Raw genomic sequence first — 24,837 nt, 5'->3', positions numbered from 1 at the left:
CAACGTGGTTCTAATTTAAATGACTAATTTTGACACAAGGAAAAGATGAGCCCCCACGGGGACACTTGCCCACATTGGTTGGGGAGATTTTCTAAATTAGAATTAATGCAGCAAGCTGAAATACGGGTACAGGTCCTTTTTATGGTGGGGGTGGCCCAAGTATAGCATTGATCCTTTGTATGCGCCTGCATATAATTACAGTAAGGTTTTCTTGTGTGTTTAATTATACAAACTCTTCAAAAGTGGGTACCTAATGTCTTTTTCTAAAGCTGTGTTATTATTTTGGTCAGAAGTTGTTTACACGAAACAAATTTGATTTACTAAACTCTGACATGTTTGCACAACTGCATAGAATTGATGTTGCGAGCCCAAAGCTTGACTTTCATGTGAACTCTCTTGGTTCTGACTTGGTGGATTGGAGCGTGAATGTTTAGGTGTGATGGCTTCCTCGACAACCCAGGTTCTGCAGCCAATTCATGTATTTCATTTTTTCTCTCTCCCCAAATATTTTAGTCATTCAGGAAACGGGTAGTGAGTATCTACTGTGGTCTAAGCGCTTCACTGGACAATGAGGGTATAATCATAGGGTGGCGGCGGGAGGTGAGGTGGGGGAAGATGTTTAGTTCCTGTCTTAAGGCCCTACTATTTAAGGGAACACACGAGCAAAATCGTGCACACAGACCTTTGACAGTGCAAAGGCAGTGGAGCTAAGAAAAAAAAAAATGTGTGTGCTGCTTTGAAGATCCACAGCATGGCTGAGATCTGCTCTTGGAGGATGCTGCTGCCCTGGGGAAGGGATTGTAACTTGGAGCAGGAGAAAGACAGATGAGCCGGGTTCTAGAAGAAAGTATTTCAAGAGTTTTGGGCAGAGAAAAAGCATGAGCGAAGACCCCCGGTGGGGTGGGGAGGGGAGTATCATCCCGGGGCTCCAAAGGTAAATGGGTGTGTGCCTGGGATAGAAATGGATGGCTTGCAGCTAGAGAGTAGGTGGTAGAGCCAGGCCAGGTTCCAGAGGTTGGCACAGAACGTATAAGGAAACATGGTCTTTATCCAAAAAGCAAAACTTAAGCCTATTCAAGAGTTGAAGCAGGAGGATACCACGGTTCTTTTTGTATTTGGCAAGGAACTACTGAAAGAGGCAGAGGAGACCATCTCAGGATTCAAAGGTGATGGGAGTGGGTTGGTTCAGAAACTTCATAGTGATCTGGAACTTAACTAAAGACACCATTGAAGTGGTTTGAACATGTGGAGGGGTGGTACAGAGTAGATTGGGTGGCTTGGGGGAAAAGCTGAGCAAAAAAGTTGGTGTGGTGTTGAGACGAACTGGCCAATCCATGCTTCCCACTTACACAGCTGAATAGGTGGCAGAGCTAGCCCCTGAGAGCCCGGGATTTATGAAGGCAGACTAGATGTGAGCATGAGCAATGGAAGGGGCTTGAGAACACATGAGGCTTGTTAAGAAATAGAGGCAAGTCCCTCGTGGGACTCAGAGGACCCCTCCTTGAGTTTACATGGGTGTACTGAAACCCTGGATGTGAAGGAGACCTTCAGCTGGAACAGCATGGACGGTAGAAAATAGGTGCTTGACATATGCTTGAGATGCGGCAGCGTTCACGGGCTACGGAAACTGACACGGGCCAGTTCAGAGAAGGTGGCTGGGAAAGCATATGTGTCCCAAGGGCCAAGGAAAGAGGATGCCTCAGGAAGAAGGTGAGGCCAGGCCTGAAGTGTCAGCTACTGGGGAGGCTGAGGAAAAGACAATCTTAAACCTAAGGCTTGCACGGGCAGCAGAGTGAGTTCAAGGCCAAGATAGGCAACTTAGTGAGACTCTGTCTTAAAAAAAAAAAAATCCCCCTAAACAAAAACAAACAATAACAACCAAACAGTCAAAACAGAGCTGGGCTGCAGATGATCATCAGGTCAGAGTGTTCCTAGAAAGCATGAGGCATGACATTCAGTCCCCAGAGATACTGCCTCAACCCCTAGAAAGAAGAAAAGGCAAACTACAGCTTCCAATGATGCTAAGTAGCTAAGAGAGGCACTGGAAGGACCACTAGATACAGCGATAGGGAGGTCCCAGGGAATTATTCTAAGGGAAAAAAAAAAAAAAAAACAAAACTCAAATCCACAGGAATGCAGGCCGGAGTAAGCTGCTAATGAAAGAGAAGGGGACATCATGGGAATGGGCACAGCTTTGGAAAAGTCCAACACTAAACAGAAATAGAACGTTCTGGAGGGGACTCTGGGCAGAGCCAATGGTTGGCTGCTTAAAGACAAACCTGAGACTTATCTGAGTCTGAATTGTGAGGGAGAGGCAGGTTCTGCAATCTAAAGAAGAAAATGACTGTCCCCCTGTAAGATACTGATGACATCCATCAGATGGGTTAGAGGACCATGCCTTAGATGGGAGGGGAGGGAGGCTTGACTGATAGGCTTGTGTGTTGTAAAAAAAGAAGATTTCTCCTGGGGACGGACTGAACATTTATTTTATCTGCAGACCAAAAGGTGCTCACGAGAGTGGAGTCTTTTTGTGGATGCTTCCAAGGGCATCAGCCTGAGTTGGATTAAGGAGGGGAGAAGCAGACAGGTCACATTACCCCACTTGGGACCTATGGGATGGCTCTGAGGACTCTCCCCAACACTGCTGTGCATCTGGAGCATATGACCACTCAGGAAGGAACGGCTACAGCCATGGTGGATGGTGAATGGTTATAGGGACCAGGAGAGGGCAATGTTCTGTTCTCCATGTTCTCTTGTTTTTCTCTCCTTTTAGGACAAGGCTCCAACTGGTCCGAAAGAAGCTGAAATGTACTCAGCTATGCTTAGCTTTGTGGGAAATAAGGAGAAAGAGCATGTCTGTTATCTGTGTGTGACTTACAGGCATTTGGAGAAATAAGATAATTTTACACAGAAAAACCACACAGCTAGAATAGGGACCTGGGCTCAGTTAGAGAAAGCTTCTTGGAGGAGGCAGGACCTGAGTTGTGTGGTGGGTTAAGTAAGACTTGGACAAGTGCCCAGCAAAGGAGGACCATGGAGCCCTACTTCCCATAGCTCTGTTTACATTTTTCTTCTAACAATATTTCACTGAAGAAAGATAAGAAAACATAAAGAAAATATCATTGACCTGCAATGGCACTGTAGTGATTTGGGTGAGAATGTCCCCCACAGGCTCAAACATTTGAATACTTTATGTTCAGTTGGTGGAACTACGTGGGAAGGATTCGGAGGTGTGGCCTTGAGGGAGAAGTGTTTCACTGGGGGTAGGTTGTGAGGGTTCAACAGGTCATGCTATTCCCAATTAGCATCCTTTTTCCCCCTACTTGCAATATCACTTCCTCCTGCTTGTAGATAAAGACATAAGCTGTCAGCTATTGTTCCAATGCCATGCCACATCTGCCTGCTGCCATGCTGTCTGGCAGGATCATCATGGACTCTAACCCTCTGACACAGGAAGCTTCCAAAGTCAACATTTTCTTCCTTCGGTAAGTTGCCTTGGCTCTGCTGTCTTATCACAGCAGTTTTGAAAACTAAGACAAGTACATAAATGTGGTAATCATCTGTCTGACTTTCCTTCCCCCATTATGTATGCAGGCAGGTCTGTACACATGCTCACACACACACATGCTCGCACACACACATGCTCACACGTACACGCCTGTGTGCACACATCCAGATAGGACATGGCACTGCATATGCTAGTCTGTAGGGGTGGTTGTCTGTGCTTTGCCCTGAAGCACCACCCCTAGTGCAGTAGCAGGTAACTGCTAGGTACCTGACTTCCCCGGAGGGGGGTGGGGGGGACATGGCCTGAGATGGGGTCCCCTTAAGACCTAGGAGGAGTACATGCTCCCTCTCTTTTCGCTACCCAGTGGTCTTGGATGCTGGTGCTGCAGATCAAGGCAGAGCTCTCCTGAGAACCATGTTGGACCATGCCCCACTTCTCCTGGCTTCCACAACCAACTCAATTATTCTTGGTATGAGTTACATCCTTAATAAATTCCTTTGACCTTCAAATAGACTCCGTGGAATTATCCCATTATCTGGCCCCCCTTTTCCCATTACTAGTCTGGAGTTTTCTAGATATTTTTCCTCCTTCAGTATTAAGAATAATTTCCATTATATTCATTCATAATTAGAAATAAAATCCCTGCAAAATTCCAACATCAGAGACAGCTGAATCTAGTCAGTACTTAGGCAGGGCCTGGGGGAGGTGTCCCAGGGACTTCCTCAGACAGATGTATGAGGAAGGCTCGGTCAGAGGACTACTCCCATAGAATGCCTTTCCAGGCTGCCAGCAAGCCCTCTTGTGTCCATGAGAGCCCGAGGGAAGTACTTCTTGAAGACTGAGGGGAGCAATCCGACCTGGCCACCTTTGCTTTGGCTATAAAACCTTCCTTTACAATTGCTTTAAACACCTCAGGAGTTTGCCTTCTAGTTCTGGGTACCAGCACTGCTCTCAAGATAAAGACTTCATGATTTAGGCTTAGCTTCTAGAAAAGAATCATTTCTCCTGATAAGAGAAATGGCCAAACATATGGTTCCAGTAGTAATCACAGATATCGCAAATGTTTATATAAAGGAACGTAAAAAAAAAAAATTTTTTTAAAGCTATAACCTGCAGTGGTGGTACATACCTGTAATCCCAGCACCTGGGAGACTGAGACAGCAAGTTTGCCATGATTTTGAAGCTAGCCTAGGCTACATAGTAAATATCAGGTCAGCCTGGGCCACAGAGAGAGATCATTTCAATAAAAGAAACAAACAAAAATGTTTATGATATGTTCTAATCCTAACAGCCGCACTAGCAACAACCCCATGCATCAGAAAGAAAGTGTTTCTCTAATTAAGAAAGAGTTCTGGAGCACCAGAGGCCAATCCTCTCTGAAGCCAAGGGTAGAGGTGGAAGATGTGCCTTGAAATGGATCAGACCTAAACTGAACTTTGAAAGACAATGCAGAAGCTTAGATTGCTGGCCTATGCCTGCAATCCCAGTGCTTGAGAGGGTGAGGCAGGAGAATCACCTTAAGTTTGAGGATAACCTATGCTACCTGAGAGCTGCTGTCTCAACAACAACAACAACAACAGCAATAGAAGTGTGTTAAAGAGCAGGAGCAGGGTATGCGCAGGCAGTGTAAGGCACGGGGAGGGGCCGCTTACCCTCCCTAGTGCTGAAGGACCTGCGGAAGACTTGTCAACTGAGAACTGTAGTGGAAGAAGGCTCATCTCTCCCTCTTCCTAGGGGCTGGGGTAACTAGCACAGTGGGTCAGCACTGAGCCATGCAGTGATTCCAGTGCACTCCAAACAGAGGAAGACAAGCATTGGCCCAACCCTCAAAGGATCAGACTGCCGTGACCGTGAATCGAACCACATAGGTCATGGCAAGTGAAGTACTCTCTATCCAATAACAACAACTCAGCATCTCAGGCAGGGACCTTTCTGTGATCCACGCACCTGCAGCACATCACCGAGGCAGCAACTGGGAGAAATGTAAACTCTCAAGCCCCGCCCACAACCTAATCAATCAGCTGTGTGGGGGACAGGGACTGGAGATCTCTTTGACCAATCCCTCCATCCCTGCAAGCTTCAGTTTAATAATAAGTTTAATAAACTCTGCTATAAACCCAGCAAAGGGGTAAACCAGCTTAGGCGAGGCATCTGATTCACCAGGTACTGGCCTCTGCCCCAGCCTCCCCCTGCCAGCAACCTCGAAGCCAGGAAGCTGAGAGACATTTTCAAAAGATCAATGCCTGAAATAAGCCCTGTGAAGCCCTCACTGCGTCCGGGCAGAAATGGCTGCTCTGGGACTCCAGGGGGATATTTTAGAATGATGGACACTCTGTTACCAGCAGCCCCTGCCTCAGAGGACTCTCTCCTCACTCTGGCAGAAGAATGGACATGATCAGGACTCTGAGATTGCTAACACCGCTGGGAGATGATGTATTTCTGCTAATGGCACCTTCTGTCGCTTGCAAGAAGTGGCTCCAGCTTCCTCTTGTCCCGCAGAGAATCTGGCAGTCTCCAGAAGATGTAAGAGAAACCTGAGGACATTTGGAAGATGCACTGCTCGGGAAGGGTGTTTTCAATTTGATTTACCTTCACCTCCTACAAGGAAAGGATAGTTAGTACCACACTGCATCAGGAGCCCAGCACGCACCAAGAGTGAGCCTGGGGGAGACTAAATAACCCTTGTCAAGCCTAGGAAGAGCGGTCACATGCAAGCTTGTGACTGGCTCCTCCAAAGACACAATAACTGAGAATTAGCTTAAGTGCAGCAGGAGGGATGTGGCTAGGAATGAGGAAATGACACCCGCATGCTTTATGGCTAGAGACCAATAGGGGCATCCACCCACTGCCTGAAGATCAAATCGTTGAGAAATCTACTCTCTGGCTGCCTTTGACAGGCAGTAGTGAAGACAATTATTTGTACAATAAGTAAGGCCTTGGGCTTTTAAGCAGTATAGATGAAAACATCCAGGATGTGGATGAAAACATCTGGTGTGCTCAAGTCCTTCTGCCAGAATGTACCACCTTACAATCAGAATACATCTCAGATGGCAAGCTCGCTCACATCCACTCACAGGTGCTGGTAATGGTGTAAACAGATTGACTCCAAATGGAAGTTGTACCAACATTAGAAGGTCTGAATGTTAGACAGTGAATTTGTTTCCACAGACTTGGATGCTTCAAACAACAGAGGGCTGTGGTCTTGCAGTTCTGGAGACCAAAGATCTGAAATCAAGAATGTGGCAGGCCCAGAGGCTCTGGGAGGTAATCTCTCTTTACCTCCTCTAGCTACTGGAGGTAAAGGTTGTGGTATGCTTGGGATTTGAGCTACACAGCATCAGTCTGCCTGTCTTAGGGCTCCCCTTCTCGGTTTCTATGGATGTGTCTTGGATTTGGGGCCTACTCTGGTCTAAGAGGATTTCATCTTGAATTCCATAACTAGATGCTATATGTAAATACTTTTGAGAAATAGAATCACATTCATAGTTTCCAGGTGTGTGTATTTTGGGGCGGGGATGCTATTTAAACTACTATCATGATTTGCCAATGAACTTGGATTTGTTTTGAGAGCGTGGGATACATTAGTGGAAGAAAATGTAACACAAACTCTGCCTTTACAGATCTTCCAATAAATTCTAGCAGATGGCAAAGGAAAATTACTAAGGGCCATAAATAAACTCAATGAAATTTCTTTAAAAGTGGTAAGTTCTAAGAGAAAAAAAGAATAGGTAGAACCAGGTACAAGACCCTTGACCACTGATGTGACTTATAGTTGGTAAAGTTTGCAGCATGAATCACAGTGGGTAAGGCTCATTGAGAAGGTAAGATTTTAGCAGAGGTCTAGAAAAGGGAGGGATTTACTGGAAGGTGCAGTGCAGGCTGATGTGGCAGAAAGGGCATTGATGGTCTTAGCCAACTGTGAACCCTGTGAACTCCAGTGCCAACCTGTCAGGCAAGCTAAGCCAACTTGTGTAACAGTGGCATGACTGTTACGGCGTAAGCAATAGCTCTCTGATTGGATCTAAGGCCCGCATCACAGGAAGAAATCGATGCCCAGCCAAAACCACAGGGCTAGGGAAGTCAAGAGCTCTAGGGGGAGCTTATTAGCATTGTTTAGCTGAGTTGACATAGCATCAAATTGCTTTCTAAATATCTGTGCTTCTACTAGAAGCAAATGATCCCCTCAGCTTTAATTGGAGAAAGTTCTCTTTACAGTGAGCAGTGGTAGATGCAGAGATTCATGGCTACTCCAGGTGCTTAGAACAACTGTACATGAATGCTCAGTCCTAAACAACACGTTTATACTGCCCTTAGTGGCAAGAACAAAAAAGTACATAAGAGCTGGAAGATACGGAGAAAGACTGTTGAATGCCATGTTTAGATTTGACACAAACGGCCGGGCGGTGGTGGCGCACGCCTTTAGTCCCAGCACTCGGGAGGCAGAGGCAGGCGGATCTTTGTGAGTTCGAGGCCAGCCTGGTCTCCAAAGCGAGTTCCAGGAAAGGCGCAAAGCTACACAGAGAAACCCTGTCTCGAAAAGAAAAAAAAAAAAAAAAAAAAGAGATTTGACACAAACGTTAGACTCATGACTTCTTAGCAGCTTTGGTTACCTGAACTGGGCCTGCTTAAGAGAAGTCCTGCCAAAGGTCAGTCATGAACTGGGGAGGGGATAGTAGGGTCCTATAGCACCCTGCTGAACGACTGACTACTGATAGACTCCGGGAAAGAGGGGGCCACTGTCTTCAGCTGTCACCATTTGGTGAGTCACAAGCTCCAATGGGCAGTTCCAAACCCATGGTTACACAGAGAGTCCAGCTAAACTCAGTGAAACAAAACAAAACAAAAAGGATTTGAAAATGGGAATGATATTTATATGAAGGAGTGATGCTGACATGGATAGGAAGGGGATAAGAGAGTCTACAGCTAATTTCATACTTAATTGTAACACTCCATTTCCCTTTAAAGACTGGAAACAAGAAAAAAAAATGTTTCCCTTATTGAAATTCTACACAGTCCTGTGAAACGGTGGTACCTGAGTGCCATGGTTCTAAGCTGTAGAATAAGACACTGAAATGAAATTAGTAACCTGCAGGGGGAATGCAGAGGGTAAAACTGTTTCTGCAACTAATATGATTATCTATTTGTAAAAAACAAATCTCAAATTAAAAAAGCACTCCTAGAAATAAGTGAGTTTGACAAAGTCACAAGAAACAGTTATATTTATATAAACTAATAATATATAATCAGAAACTGACATATAAATCAGCACCATTTACTATGCTACAATACACATAAAATACTTATAAACAAGGCTAACAGAGTTTGAGCAAGATTTGTGTGGTGAAAACTACGAAACACAGCTGAGTGAAATTTTAAATGGCCCAAATGACTGGAGAAGGATACTTATTTTCATGGACTCAGAATCATGTAGACGTTAATTCTCCCTTAATAAGCCATACTTTCTTCAAATTATACCCACAATGAGATAATACCAACAAACCTATCAGAACATCAAAAGATAAAAATAAAAACCAATAACATATTGATGAAATTATGGGAAATAGGTAAGATGATTTTCATATTTTACTGGAAGAAATGAAAAATGGTATAGCCACTGGTGGTGGTGGTGTATACCTTTAATCCCGGTACTCTGGCCGATCTCTGAGTTTGAGGCCAGCCTGGTCTACAGAGCAAGTTCCAGGACAGTCAGGGATAAACAAGGAAACCCTGTCTTGAAAAAAGAAAAGAAAAGAAAAGAAAAGAAAAGAAAAGAAAGAAAAGGAAAAATGGTACAGCCACCCATACCAGGAAGTATACACTCATCAAGAGACTCAGTCCCACTTTCAGGTAATTACTCCAAAGAGATATAAACGTGTTGGTACACAAGTTTCATGCACACTTAAGGACTCTACACACCCATTACAGCAATTTAATGAAATCACAGAAATCTAGAAACAACCTAGAGGGCCCTCATCTTATGAATGGACAATTAGATATAATCATACAGTGAAATAATTTTTTTTAATGGTGAAAATTTTATTGTTAAACAAAAATAAATAAAATAAATAAAAAATTGAGTGTTGAACAAGCCAAGGAAAGGGGGGGCGGGGTGAGCTACAGATGCATGTAACAACATGCATCACATGCATGGTGACAGGGGAAGACAAAAGCCAATTCTAATCCAAACAGTGTCTGAGACAAAGGACAGGAGGATGGTGAGGTCAGCTGATGACAAAGGACGGGAGCTGATTTGTAGGAATAATAGTAGTTCTTTATCCTGCTTGCTACGGTAATTATATCTTACATATTTATCCAGGCTCATGAAACTGTATGCTAAAAAGGGTGAATTATTATGCAAATTGCTTACTAAAATATAATGGTGCAAATTGTTTACCAACATGTAAATGTTTACTGTATGTCTTATTTATTTGTCTATTGCTATGACAAAACACCATGACCAAAGCAACTTATAAAATAAAGCATTTAATTGGGGGTGTATAGAATCCATGCTGGTAGGCCAAAGGCATGGCAGGAAGACAGAGAGGTAACAATGTTCCCCAGGTAGAATGCAGGAGTGGGGCTGGGAATGGTGTGAGTCTTTAGGAATCTCAAAGCCCAACCCCAGTGACACACCTTCTTCAACAAGGCCACGCCTCCCAATCCTTCCCAAAGATTTCTACCAACTATTCAATCATAAGTGCCTACAGGGCCATTCTCATTTCACATTATATGTAAATTATTCCTTAAATTGACTTTGATAAATCATGTCTACTTTTATCCTTGGCACTGTCCTGGAAAGAAATCATCTAGGTGAACTATTCAGTGGAAATTACTAGATCTGTCCTCCCAGGCATGGGTAAGACTTAGGGAGTGGGTGGGAGCCTGTTAGAAGTATAATACAGAATGATGTTAACACTGGCATGCAACATTTTTATATTACAAAGAGCTTCTAAAATGAGCTGGTAGGCATGGGAGTGTTGCATTTATTTAAAAGTTTCTGAATGCTTACTCATGATTCCTAAACTTATCTCATCGACCTATATTCATCTTCAGACTGGCACCAGACCATGCACAACTCTGAGCAGTACTGACACAGACAATTTCCTGGAATGATGATGTAATATGTATTTTCAAAATTAAAAATAAGCAATGATGAACACTAACATAATGTATAATATAAAATATGGAATTTTTATTCAATTCATTTATTCCCTCAGCAGTATTCCTGAGCCATAAGAGGGTATTAAATATGCACAGCAGAATCTTGTCTTTATTTCATAAATGTATATATATTTCATATATATAGTTATAGCATTTGATATCTATGAGTTGTTATTTCTAAGTAGGTTTATTATATCTAAGTTTACTTCTCATGATATTTTTTTCTAGTTTATCTATTAAATACAAGTTTGGGGAAAGGGTCTTTGTTTTATAAACAGAGGGAAATATTTGGTTCCTCTTTATCTCAGAGGCTAAGCTTATCAAAGTCCTATTCTTCCATGTTGTGGCTCATGCCTGCAATTCCAGCTCCATGAAGGCTCACACATATAGATTGCCGTGAGTTCCAGGCTGGTCCCCACAGGGAATTCCAGGGAAGTCTAGACTAAAAGCTGAGACCATGCCTAAAATCAGATATCCTTAGTTCCTGTCACATCAGTAGAGTTCCAGGGGGACCAAATCCTAGACTGCATGTCCTATAAAGTACTACTTATCTCTACCATGTATCTACCACATTTCTCTATGATAATAGGTACTACAGAGAGTACAAAGATGTTGGTGGGTGGATACCTGGCCTCAAAGACCTCTGAGAATTTGGAGGTTTAAGGCAAGGAGGGAACAGAGTACCCCAAATGGATCTATAGGAATAGGAGATTATAGGCGAATGACTAGGAGACTATAGGTGAATAATCACTGTTGGTGCCATTATGGAGATGATGTGGGACTATCATCAGAACATGGTCCAGCGGGAGCAAAAGCATCAGGTGGGGAACGAGAGCTTCCCAGACCACTGTGGTAATAATGCACATATATAACTGGGGGGCTCTTTAGAGTTTGCCAATGACTCTGAGTGTGGGGGTCAGGAATATAACATGGAGGAAAAAGGAAGCCAGGTTGCAAGGATGTGGCACAATGTGATTGGTAAAGGGAGGGGTGAGGCTGGTGAGACCATGGAGGAAGGGAGAGACCCAAATGGATGGAGAAGAGGTAAAATGGGCAGAAGCATGGCCAAGGTAGGGGTGGTGATAGCTTTGAAACCTCCTCCAGGAAAAGAAAGAAGTCATAGTATTGTATTGTCCATCTCCAACACAACACACAGGAGCTGGCCTGAGTTTGTCTGAAAGGAAATACTGCTGGCTGGAGGTTGAAGACAGGTGGGGTTAGGAGGGTCTTGGTTTGGGCTGTAACAAAAGCTCACTAACCTTCGCAGTTCAGGGTACTCTAAGGATCTCCTAAGTATTCATGGAGAGAAGAGAGGCCAAAATGACCAAAAGCTTCATTAGACCAAACGAATGAGTAATTATATCATAACGACTTAATGGCCATTTGACACAAACTAAGAAGCAGAACTTGGAAGAACCCCCTTTTATTATATTCCTCATGGCTTGCAATTATTTACTAAGGGGACATGTCTACTTGTTGGGCCCAGCATAACATCCCAGTCTGTCCCCTAATTGATGACGGGTAGTGACACCTGCATGTCTTGTTCCATGTGGATTTTCTACTCTCCTTTCTGTTTGTCCCCAAATCTACCAAAAACAAACAAAAAACACAAAAACCTACTTTACAAGACAAGTAATAGCATGATCTAGTACTGACAGAATCTGTCCAATATTGCACATTGCTGTGCGGCCTTCAAACATTTAGCATCTCCCAGAGTATCTTGGGAGCCTCAGCATGCTGTTTGAGAATGGCAGGACCACAGGATGAGAGGCAGAGATTGGACATGGGGACCCTTAAGATGGAGAGGAGGTGTGTCTTTAAATGTCTGCGCCTTTTTCTGACGAATTAACATTGGCCATTAGGATCTAAGAGCCAGAAAGCTGGGTTGAGCAGGTTGCATACTGCATAGCTCTGTAAACTCAATAGCAAGTTTGGGATTACCAGTTCTAACCACCCTAGTTTACCTGTAGGGTGTGAATGTCCTCAACCAATTTGTCCCGTGATTCATTAACCAGGGGAAATTATTGAAGTGAACATTAGCTAAACATTGACCAAGGTCACTCTTTAACCTTCAGGGAAAAAGTGACCCTTGGCAGCCTGCATTCAGTCAACCTGTGCCACAGGCCCCAGAAATGCCAGCATTGCACTCCTGAAAAGACCTAGGATTTCTTGGCTCTGGGCCTAGGCAGGCCAAGGATGTGTCAGCAGCCAGTGAGAGGTAAAGTCTGAGGACAAAGCAAATTGTAAGGGGTAGTTTATAGCAAAGAAGGAATGTTGGGATATAATCATTGGTGTTGAATGCAAAGGGAATAGGTGATTCTCTCTGTGTCCTGCCTCCATTTCATGACTCAGTCACTACAGTCAGATAATATCAAAGTTCTCAGCTTCAAGATGGCCCACCCTCTCTATGTTCCTTCAGCAAAAGGCATGCAGGGGAACTTGCCGAAATGCAGGGTTGTGAACAAAGGAGTGGATCTACATGAAGAAGAAGAAGAAATAGGACCTAAGGTCATCCCAGAAGGCATGAAACTCTGGGTTCGATCCTCAGCATGCCATAAATTAGACTTGACGATACATGCTGGTAATCCCAGAAGTTATGAGCTGGAGGCAGCAGGACCAGAAGTTCAAGTTCATCCTCTGCTAAGTAGTAAGTTCTTGGCCAGCTGGAGGTGCATGAGACTTTGTCTCACTGGAAGAAGTTTCTACAAAACTTACCCTGCATGCAAAGATTGTGTATGCATTCGTAAACACATACACATGGAATGTTTCTTTTGTGAAACAGTATAAGGTTGGCATAAAGGTCTGGAATCAGGTGTGAGCATGGCCATGGTCTCCTTGATGAGCTAGGGAGGTATCATACCTTGTTTATACCACGTTCTGGAGGCTCCAGGTCTTCCTTTTGATAATGGAATGACTCCACTCAGGAAGCTCTCCTTTCTAGACCCAACTAGCTCTCCTTTCTCTTAATAAGACACAACATGCTAGATTTAGAGCCTGTCTAATTATGATGTTCTCCTTCTCTATCTCTTAACTCGGTTACACTTGCAAAAAAACCTTATTTCAAATAAGTTCACATTCTGAGGTTCAAGGTGGACATGGAGATCACTTGTGTGTGGCTAGTGTCTGGTTATTTTGGGTTGACACACAGAAGTGAAATGGGCAAAAGACTAGTTACTCACACATGCAACACCAAATATCAAAGCACTAGCACCATTGAGGGGAAAGGGTGAGTCTTCATACACAGACAGGTGCACAACCAACTACAAGGACGTAGCTCAAAGACACAATGTAGACATTAGCTAGACTGTTATCTACTTAGAGTGAGGACAAACAAGTCTTTGCCCCATTTTCCACATTGAAGGCTCAGTAAAGGCTTGCTAAAGAATGAGAGAAAAATGAGAGAGAACTGGGCAGATGCTAGATTCATTCAATGACCAACCATGGATTGTGAGTGACAGTAGATTTCCTGACAGGGATGGGATATGAGGCTTGGCATTGCTGAACAAGAAAGATGGGTACATACAAGGGAAGGTTATCAGAACTAAAAAGGGCTTCTGACATGGACTCCATGGACTCCATCCCCTGGAGACTACATCAACCAAGGTGTAGTCTCTGAGGGGTAGAAGATAAGGAGCAGAAGAATGCCAGCCAACATCTACTTTAGGTCATTGCTGTCTACAAGGCAGGATATGAATGCTCAAAACACACAATCCTACTTAATCCTCCCAGCACACCCCTATGAAAGAGGTACTATGATCAGTACTCCCCGAAGCCTTAAGGAGTATTAGTATAAGTAGATTACCCATGATCCTTAGCTAATAAGTGGCCATGACAGAACTTAATTGTGGATTTCCATCTCACCCAAGGCCATGATTCTTAACCTCCCTTTTCTCCTGCCTCACCTGCCTCATCCAAAATTGTAATGCTATACCTGTGAGCAAATCATCAGTCCCTCTCTCCTGCCACTTTGAGGCCTCCAGTCTACTTCTGTCTCTCTCGTTTTGATGATTCTAGGTCCCTCTAGAAAGTGGATTCATAGCGCGTCTGTCATTCTGTGACTGCTTGGTTGCACATGGCACATCTTCAGGGCTCTACAACCTTGAAGCTTGTGCCAAAATGTCCTTTCCTTCAAATACTGAACGGTGTCCCAAGGAGTGTCCACACCATGCTTTAGTCATCCTCTCATCTACCAATGGACACTTGGATTGCTGCCACCTTTCGACAACTGTGAAAATGTGGCTGTGAACTTGGTGGCATGGGAGTTCCCCTTTCTCCCCTGTTTTGACCAGTTTGGCATATCCAGAAGTGGAGTTTCTGTCTCATACCGTAACCCTATTTTAAATTTTTGTTTGACTTCTGCTGAGTTTTACCTCCCTGGTTCTAATTTCTCCACATCCTTTTTGCTTGTGTTACTCTGCTGCCCTTAAGCCACATCACAATGACACGGATTGCTAAATAAACCATTCCTCCCCACACTGAACCTTTCCAAAGGGACCCGCTTCTCTTTAGCTGTCCATGAAGCCAAGCAACATGGTGTTAGTGCTTAAGAAAACAAACGGATTCTCTAAACCAGGAAGGCATTCCAAGCCACCATGCCTGGGTCCTCACCTTGCCTAGGTCCTCAATGCCTGGATAGACCACCCCAAATCCTCTGACATCCCCCAATATCCATACAAAGTTATGAGAACACCCCCCAGGTGTCTCACAACCTCCCCCATCCGTGAGTACTCAGTTTATTTTCTGTTACCCACAACATTAGAGACTACATTGAGCCACTGTGTCAATTGCTTCTTTGTCTGAAGGAAGGACATTTATCATTTGCTGTTCTAAATCTGAAAACATCATAACCAAGCCGTGGGCGTTGGCTCACATTACACTCTGTAATTTCAGTTAGCGAGTTAATGGGAAAGACGCATTAACATTCTGTTTGTGGTTTAAAATACATATTTACACAGTTTGACTTTTCATATCCCCAAACTTATAATTTATCCATCATTACATTCCCTATTCTCTACTCTTAAACATTAACTGCCCTCATTGAGGTGATGAAAGATGGGGAGGCAGGCAACGGTGGTTTTCACAGTCACAAAGCCGACTGGCTCAAAGCGGAGTGGAGAACCCACATCCAGGGGTTGAGAAAGAAAGGGCTCGGGCTGGGAGTGCTGACCTCATGGGTTCATGTGGAACTGTTGCCTCCAAACATAACAGACATGGGTGAGAGGGCGGGAACCTTGTGTTAACTCCACCATTCCACGCTTGGAACCAGAGCCACAACCGACTGTGCGTGCCCACAGCTCTGACACCCCACACGATGGGGCTGCTAAGGATTCTAGGATTCTAAGAAACCCCCTACCTGATCTTCCTACTTGTTTGACTATAAAGTCTAAAAATCAACTCATTCTTTCTGTGTGTGTGTATCCTCACATGTGTGTTGGTTCACAAGTGAATGTGGAAGCCAGGGGATAATCTCAGATGCGTTCCTCTGGTACTGTTTAGCTTTGTTTTTTATCCCATTTATTTATTTGATGCTGAGTCACTCATTGGCATGGAACTCACCAAGTAAGCTAGGCTGACAGGCCAATACCCCCTAGAGCTTGGATTACAGGCACACACCATCACGCCCATCACCTAAATTCTAGGGACTGAACTCACATTCTAGTATTTGCAAGGCAAACATTTTACCAACTGGTCCATCTATCCAGCACCTCTTCTCCACCTCCTTCTTACATTTCATTTCCTTGTCCTGTTTCCATATTTGATTGAGCAGTGTAAGAACTCCTGCACAGTAAAAAGAATACAGGCTGTGCAGTTAAACAGACCTGGGTTCGGATCCCAGCTCCACCACTCAGCAGCCATGGGGATGTGGGTAAAGTCTTGAAGTTCTCAGTCTGCAACAGGATATAGACAAATACCACTTATGGTGATATTTTATTTGTGCTTTAATAAATAAAGCTTGCCTGGAGATCAGAGGAAAAAGACCAGCCATTATAAGTAAACAAAGAAGTCAGGCAGCAGTAGTACACGCCCTTAATCCTATCACTTAGCAGGCAGGATCTCTGTGTGTTCAAGGCCACATTGGAAAGAGAGCCAGGTGTGGAGGTACACGTCTTAATTCCAACACTAGTTAACCATGGAGGTCTGGAGGTCTGTACAGACAGACAGGAAGTGACAGAGCTGTGTAGGAAGAGGAAGTAATGTAGCTGGACAGAGAGCAAATCAGATGGCAGAACAGCAAGGCATATGTACGTGGGTAGACAGGAAGTAACTCGCATTTGGAAGCTACAGAGTTGGTGAGGTAAGGTTGGCTGGTGGCTTTCCCTATTTCCCTGATCTCTCTGAGGCTTTCACCCCTATATTTGGCTCCATGTTTTTCACTTAACAAGACCGTTTAGAAATTCATCTACAACCACTCTCTGAGTGTCAGTGCACAGCACTCATTCTGTCTCATAAGATTCCCCTATGATTGCCGGGTGGTGGTGGCGCACGCCTTTAATCCCAGCACTCGGGAGGCAGAGGCAGGCGGATCTCTGTGAGTTCGAGGCCGGCCTGGTCTACAGAGTGAGATCCAGGAAAGGCACAAAGCTACACAGAGAAACCCTGTCTCGAAAATAAAAAAAAAAATAAAAAAAAGATTCCCCTATGATTCTGTATAAAGCATGGTACAGGAAGTAGCTTTGTGCCTACTGCCTCTGTGTCTTGCTTATTGATATCTGAGGAATAAACACTAAACATGTGGGACATGTTGAATAATTCATGGGGCAAGGAGAAGCAGTGTACTCTGCACCTTCATAGAGAAGAACTGGGCAGGCTGTTGTCCAGAAAGAGAAGTAAAGATGGAGAATGGATCTCCCCGGAATCCACAGACTCACACACAGGAAATAGCTGAGCATCAGGTCCTAGAATGTGGGAAGAAAGAAGAGATTCTTGATGTCTAGGTGAAGGAATGTATTGTAAGATGATGGAAGAATTATTTTTTGACTTTGAAATGACCAATATATCCCGGGAAGGTTTACATAAGCTTACCAATAATAGATCCACAAGGCACCAACTGACCATCTACAAAATAAGTAATTAAGAAGCAAAGCATATGCCTAGTAGATACACACACACACACACACACACACACACACACACACACACACACACACACACACACCGTGCTCACGCGCACCTTTTGAGGATCTGTGCCTCCCCTGCCTGGCTTTCCATTCAGTTATTGTGTTTTGGCTTCTAACTCCTATGACTTTTCCTGGGGGTCGTACTGCTTATTAAACGCCTACCCTCAAATCTCAAGATACAGTTCTTCCAAAGAGCAGACAAATTCTAATGGAGTCCCTCCTGAATTCAAGGTACAAAGCTCTTCAAAGAGCAGACAGCTCCTTCAGGGAGAGAATGTTCCTTGCTCAGGTTCCCACAGCCGCCAACCACTTCCTCTTCCAGAGACAGAAGATGGAGAAGGAAGGGGGAGAATAACATGTCCTGTCCCTTCTGTGACAACTCTGCTGTCACCCAGGCCCTGCTACAGTACAGCAGTCATGGATCTTTCCTTTCTCCACCAAGCTTGGGAGCCACTCTGTCAGTTCTGCTGGCCAAAGAGTTCTTGTTAGAGTCTCAAGTGTGAAGGGAACCAAAAGTGGTATCATTGAGTGGGAGAACAATGCCAGTGCCTTTATCTTTCCTTTGAGACCTCGGAGCCGATGGGTTCTGTTTTCTGGCTTGCAAAGTAGGGCCACAGGCCCTGATGCCCACATGAAACCTTTCAAATAGCAAACCTGAATCTTCTGCCAATCCCCGTCACTTCTTTGCTCTGTAGACTCCAAGTCTCCACTTCTCTCTACAGCAGCTGTGAGAGACCCAAACACTGTCCTAAGATGACTCTGTGTGACTGAACTTTGTAGGGCACCTGGGAATTGTGTGACACTCAGTCACCAGCCTAGAGTACAGGAGGCAAGAGCCTCTTTCCATCAGAGACCAAGAAGATAATACATAAGATGTCAGCACCTCGAGAAACCTCAGAGACAATGCAGTACCCTCTCTGTAGATGACCCGAAGACCACAAAGCAAAGATACATAGAAAACCTGATCAGCAGCCTCAGGCCTACAAGCACAATGTGAGACAGACAGACATCTTTGCTCTGAACAGCTTCCCTGGAAGAGACCTCTGGAACCCAAGCCTGCCTAAGCCCTTGCCTGAACTATCACCCCTATGTAATTCCTCCACCTGACACTGGGGTGCACTGGCATGCCATCTCACCCCCGCCCCCAAGCGGATCTGAGTGTCCACCAATGCTAGGGATGATTTACATAGTCTGCGTGAGGATTTTCCAAGAAAACACTCCACATAATTGGCCTTTGGTGGAGCTCCCCGGCCATGATTTATTTGTCTGGGACAAGCCAAGGAACGTCTCTCTCCACCTCTGCAAAGCCTCCGGTCCCTGGCCTCAAAGTTCAGCAAGTTTCTGGCCAGAGAATGTTCTTCCTCTCCTCCCACTCAGCCTTTTTTTCCCCCCTGTGCCTTGCAATCTCATTTGCTAAATATATACTAAGATGCCCTGTACACCGTGGTCTGCAGTTCCAGAATATGCCTGGCTTCCTTTGGCTGGGAGAGTCACTCCTAAATCACTCTGCTGGCAGCTGCCACCCATTTATATCCATGACCTAAGAGGACTAAAAGGGCAAGTTCTTCCACAGAGATGCCTTTCCACCTCGGCCCCTGGATGCTAGAAGTGCATGGGCCTGTCTTCTCTCTTCTGCTACCTACAAACACATTGGTACATGGCCACGCAGGAGGAAGAGGAGGTACTCAAATGCTCAGAAATGTTTCAGGAGTAACTTTCAACTTGGTCACTTGTTTGTAACTGGCCTGCGACCATGGCCTAAGCTAAACAACTCCAAATGCAAGCCCTGACGGTGCAATGGGGGCCATTTTGACCAGAGGACATCAGAACTTGTAGAAGAAACAGGCTAAGAAAGTCCTCTGCCTTGCAAATAGCTTTTGATTTTTACCAGCCCCCTTAACAGAGCCACTCCCAAGAAGCCCATGAAGGGTTTCCTGAAAGGTGAGGCAGCCTCTGGGAGGAAAGTTAGAACGGGTGAGCCAAAGAAAGTCCGCTTTACAAAAGTTTAGAGGGCTGCCTATTAAACCTCACCTTCCTGGCAGACCCCTTCTGCAAAGGAGCGCTCTGAACTAGAGAAGGACATGGCAAGAAAATATGGTTTCAAAAACATCAAAGACAACCTCCTCTCTCTCTCTCTCTCTCTCTCTCTCTCTCTCTCTCTCTCTCTCTCTCTCTCTCTTTCTCTCTCTCACACACACACACACACACACACACGCACACACACATATGCATGCCACACAAAATTGTGTGTGTGTGTGTGTGTGTGTGTGTGTGTGTGTGTGTGTTTGACAGGACCACATGCATGTACATGACTGCAGAAGCTAGAGGACAAATTTAGATGCTGTTTCCCATCATCCACCCTGTTTGAGCGTCTGTTTGTTATTTTGTTGTTCTTGAGACAGTCTCTCACTGGCCTGTACCTTTTGTCCATCGACAGGGTATCTTCAGGTAAACTCTTCCTTACCAAGAGAAGAATGGGGAGAAGGGATTCAAGATTGCTAGATGGTCAATGTTGGGGTCACAGGGAAATGAATACGAAGACCCAAGCCTTCCCGCAGAACAAAGGAACATTCCTGAAGGATATTCCTTCTTTGGGCATCCCCAAAAAGCTTACACAGCCAACCATCCCTGTAGTTCCTAGCATGGTAGTTGTAGGCAAGATAGCAAACCTCTCTTTAAGAACATGGGGTACCAGGAGGGCTTAAGGAACAGAAAACATTGTCACCCCTACAGGCTAGGAACCATGAAGCAGAGAAGTGACCCCCAGTTCCAACCCAGCCCCAGGAAGACCATTCTTCAGAAAGGAGTGGGACAAGCAGACTTGATCTTGGCTGGCGAATGAGGCTTTCTCCTCCCAGCTGCTCCAGGGGACTGCAGGAAAACACAGCTCGAGATTGCATTACCAATTTCTGTTGGCCTAACACAATGAAACCCCATATCTAATTTGTTGTCCACTGTCCCTCAGGTCCCCTTCAGCATTTACTGCTTTCCAAATATCTTCCTCCATTGAATATCTGTGTTTCAGATTATTCGTCCCCAGATGTATTGGGATGCATTTACTGCAGCTGACTCTCATCTAGTGATTTCCTGTCCATATGCCTGACAGCTCCAGGTCCCTTTATGTCACATCTCTGTCATTGGTAGGGTTTATAATACCTCTCCATTTAGGGCAATATACAGATTTAATTAGCATATTCTTTACAACCTTTTCTAGGTTATTAACAAGGATACAGAACACAATGGATACAACAATCCCAGTGGCACCCTGTGGCCTCTGCAAGGCTTCAGTGAAGAAGTTCATTCAGCGCACGGAAAGGGCTTTGGATAAATTCCCTTCATGATGAAACAGGCTAAAGGATCCTTGGTCCAGTGTAATGAAACAACATTGAGCCAAGACCCACGTAAAGTAGATTCCAGTCCCAGCTCTGCTAGTAATAAACTCTGTGACCTTGACAAAGACACGTCTATGTTTGTTTAGTTAGGAGTGGAAGTCTCATAAAAGATGTGAGGAAGATACTAACTACTCAGATACTGACAAGGAGCGCTTTTTACTAAGTTGGTACTATGCGCCAGTCAGTATCTTGTAGATATTTCCAATCTTCACCCTAAAGCTGCAAGGTTAAACTCAGCTTACATTTTGTTGAGAAGAAAACCAAACTGAAAGACTCAAAGGACTTGCCAAAGGTCACAATGATTTTTTTTTTAAAGTTCCCTTTAGCCAATGAGATGGCTGAGCAGGGAAAAGCAGTTGCTGTGATGACTAACAATCTGAGTTGAGTTCATAGAGCCCAAGTGGACAAGCCATCTGTGGTGATATAAGGTGACACATATCTGTAGTCTCAGACCTCTACAGTGAGATGGGAGGTGGAGACATGAGAATCACCCAGAAGCTCATGAACCACCTAGCCTGGCATACCCAGCATGGCAAAACCAAGGAAAAAGACCATCTTGAAGGAGAGAACTGACTTCTGAAAGCTATTCTCTGACCCTCACCAGCATCATGTGGCATGAACACACATGCATGCACCCCCATGCACATACATAGGCACACACACACACACACACACACACACACACACACACACACACAGTAATACAAATAAAAAGGGCCAGTAAAACGGCTTAGTGGGTGAAGGGCCCTGCCTCCAAGCCTGATGACCTGAATTCCATCCCCAAGAGCCACATGGCATAAATAACAAGTAAATAAATAAATGTAATAAAAATTTAAAACAAGTGTCTAAAACGAATGTAATCTTTGCAGGTTTGGCAAAACATAGGATTCCTAATGAGCTGAGCCTTCTCAATTCAGAGAAATCAGCTGATGTCTAAAAGAAGGGCTCCTGCCCCACCAAGGCCCTGCTTTTCTCCTGTCTCCTTGAACAGGTGGTCTTCCCTCTACTTTACAGCCTAGCACACCCAAGGCCTCTGTCAGGCAGAGTGGCTTCAGTGTTCAGAGATTCAAGGTCCACCACAGCACCTCTCCTTCTTAAGGTGTTCAGGCTAGCAGGTGTTACCAAGGAGGGTGCTATGTTCTCAGATGAGGTTAGGAAACAACGTCCAGTCTACTTCTTTGCCCACAACACTTACTTTCTTTTATTTTCCACTGTACACTAGACAGCTCCCAAAGACAAACACAGAACATCCCACACGTGACCTTATTTAATCTGAGGAACCTATTAGGTAAACATTTAAAAAAAGCCAAACGGTCCTGGGCAGGGGAGATGGATCAGCCGCCAACGTGTGGCTCTGCAAGCATTGAGGATTTCTGCATTTGGATGCCTAGCACCCATGTAAAAAGCCAGGCATGGCAGCATCCACCTGTATCCCTGGTGCTGTGGATGCAGAGCCAGGGAGACCCTGGAGCTTGCTGGTCAGACAGTCCAGCTGAACTGGTGACTTTCAGACTCAGTGAGAGAATCTGTCTCAACGGATAAGGTGAGAGTGAGTAAGGAAGGTGCCAGATGTCAACCTCTGGTCCCATATGCTTGTGTACCTGCACAGACACAAGAACAAACAACAAAGTAAATAAAAAACAGAACAGTCCTCCATTGACTCGACTTTGGGAAATGCTGAAGACATGGATCAAAAAAAAAAAAAATGATAGGCTCTCTGAGAGCACTCAGCCTACCAATGAGCTCTTGCCTACTTCAGGGTTACCAAGGCACAGGCTGTCTAGAGGAGGCCTGGACCAAACACTGAGCTACTCGGCCTGTCAGGCAGTTCTCCACATCCCCAGAAGGGGATGTCGGCCTCCCTGGAGCTGGAGTCACAGGTGGTTGGGAACTGCAGGGCATGAGTTCTGGGAACCAAACTAGGGTCCTCTGAAGACCTGCAAGTGCTCTTAACCACCAAGCCACTTCTCCAATCCCTGTGAGTCTTAAGGAATGTAAAGCATTGTGTATTTCGTTTCTTAGTTTGAAAATGAAGTGATCTTTTTTGCATCTATGTTATGAAATAGGTTTTATTATTGTTAAAGTACAGTGACGCCAACAGATCAGGAGATGGAGATGGCAGCCACTGAGGAGTTCAGGACTCACAGCTCTAGAAAGGACTGGCCATGCCATGCTCTGCAAGGTCACCCAGGGAAGAACCATGTCGGATAAGAAGGGAGAAGGAGGCAGAGCCTTTGCTGTGGCTTTTGCAGGAGTCAATAAAAAAAATGTAAGGTAATGTAAATAGGCCTGGGATGGAGCTGCTTGAATCATTTCAGTGGGCTTTGGGGTACAGGGGTGGCCCTGGGAGGACTGGTATAGAGGAATATGTTTCCTGGAGCTAGATGACCTCTGCATTGGTTAGCCCATGTCTGCAAGGCACATTCCTGGGTGACTCATTTGCAATATCCTAGAATTGCCTAACTCTGGGAAGGACAGCCTTTCCCTGATCAACAAAGTCCCAGATGCCAGAATATCAGAAATAAAGAAAACATAATCAATACAATCCAGCCCGTGACGCCATGAGTCCACCAGAACCTCACTATGAATGGCTGCACTGTACTCCAAGGCATCTACCCCTCCAGTCTCCCAGTGTTTTCTTCTACTCAAGGTGGCCTTCCGCTTTCCAGTACTACAAATAATACTTTAATGAAAACCCTCATACACACCTCCTCACGGACCTATGTAAGAATTTCATTGGGCTATATATCTTGGAGTAGAATTGCTGGGTCAGGGGGTATGAGTATATTAATTCAACTCAGTGAAGCCAGCCTGCACTCCGGAATTGCTGTTTCATCCAGCCAAGCATGGGGGCCCCCCACAACATCTATAATGCTTGCCATGGTCCACTTTTGTAATTATTCCAGTCTGGTAAGCACAAAGTCATCATTTATTCTCATACCAATTTACATTTCTCTGATTTCTACAAAATTTGATCTCATTTATTTTTTGTTCCCTGTAACCTCCTAACACATGCTTGCCAAATCAATTCTAGGTAAGCAATAAACACCTAATGGGAAATGCCGGAATAGGTTTTCTTTGAGACATGGTGATACACAAGCTACCTCCCTCTTGCCTGTCCCACCCTAAGTTCATGGGCAAGGCACTAATGAGAGCAGGCATACATCCTTATTCTCTTGCTCTGATGGCTGAGGCCAAAACTGGTGCAACTATTTAGAAGATAAGAAGTGACATGTGGTACATTACATTATATAACATGTATGCACATGCACACATAAACATGCAAACACAAATGTGCTTATCTGGTACTCATATATGTATTTATACTTACGTATTGCACATACAGGTATGTTTCTGTAGACATTGTCTCCCCTTCAAATAAACCACAAACCTAATTCTAAGGTGTGCATAGTCCTTCTGTCAAATCTAAAACATCAGAATAACCCTTGGAGAGATGAGCTGTCATTTGTCCCACCTTAGGCCATTGGTGAGATTAAAAAGAAAGTGAAAAACTAAAACTAATAAAAATATGTCTTCTGTAATGCATGATTCATGGTTATCTGACCTTATATGAACACATGCAACACACAGGCAATCAGCTGATGATACTTTCACTTGAAGGGACGCAAGGAGTGAGAAGGAGGGGGCAGAGAGGGTT

The 24,837-nt window shown here is 44.6% G+C and overlaps 1 protein-coding gene across 2 annotated transcripts in view; it reads right to left on the bottom strand.

The window, feature by feature from the left end:
* The window catches only part of Lrmda (leucine rich melanocyte differentiation associated), a 1,020,124-nt gene that overhangs the window by 369,356 nt on the left and 625,931 nt on the right, over positions 1-24,837 (bottom strand). Inside the window, exon 6 of one of the 2 annotated variants that reach the window (XM_059273858.1) lies at positions 22,354-22,780. The exons of the other annotated variant lie outside the window; for it this stretch is intronic. Within the exon in view, the coding sequence (XP_059129841.1) occupies positions 22,514-22,780 (267 nt within the window). The 3' untranslated portion in view covers positions 22,354-22,513. Of the gene's footprint in view, positions 1-22,353; positions 22,781-24,837 lie in introns of those variants that run through there. 2 annotated transcript variants of the gene reach the window in all.

Source organism: Peromyscus eremicus, chromosome 9, assembly GCF_949786415.1.
Source record: "Peromyscus eremicus chromosome 9, PerEre_H2_v1, whole genome shotgun sequence".
Classification (NCBI taxonomy): Eukaryota; Metazoa; Chordata; class Mammalia; order Rodentia; family Cricetidae; genus Peromyscus; species Peromyscus eremicus.
This window is presented reverse-complemented; position numbering and strand designations above follow the sequence as displayed.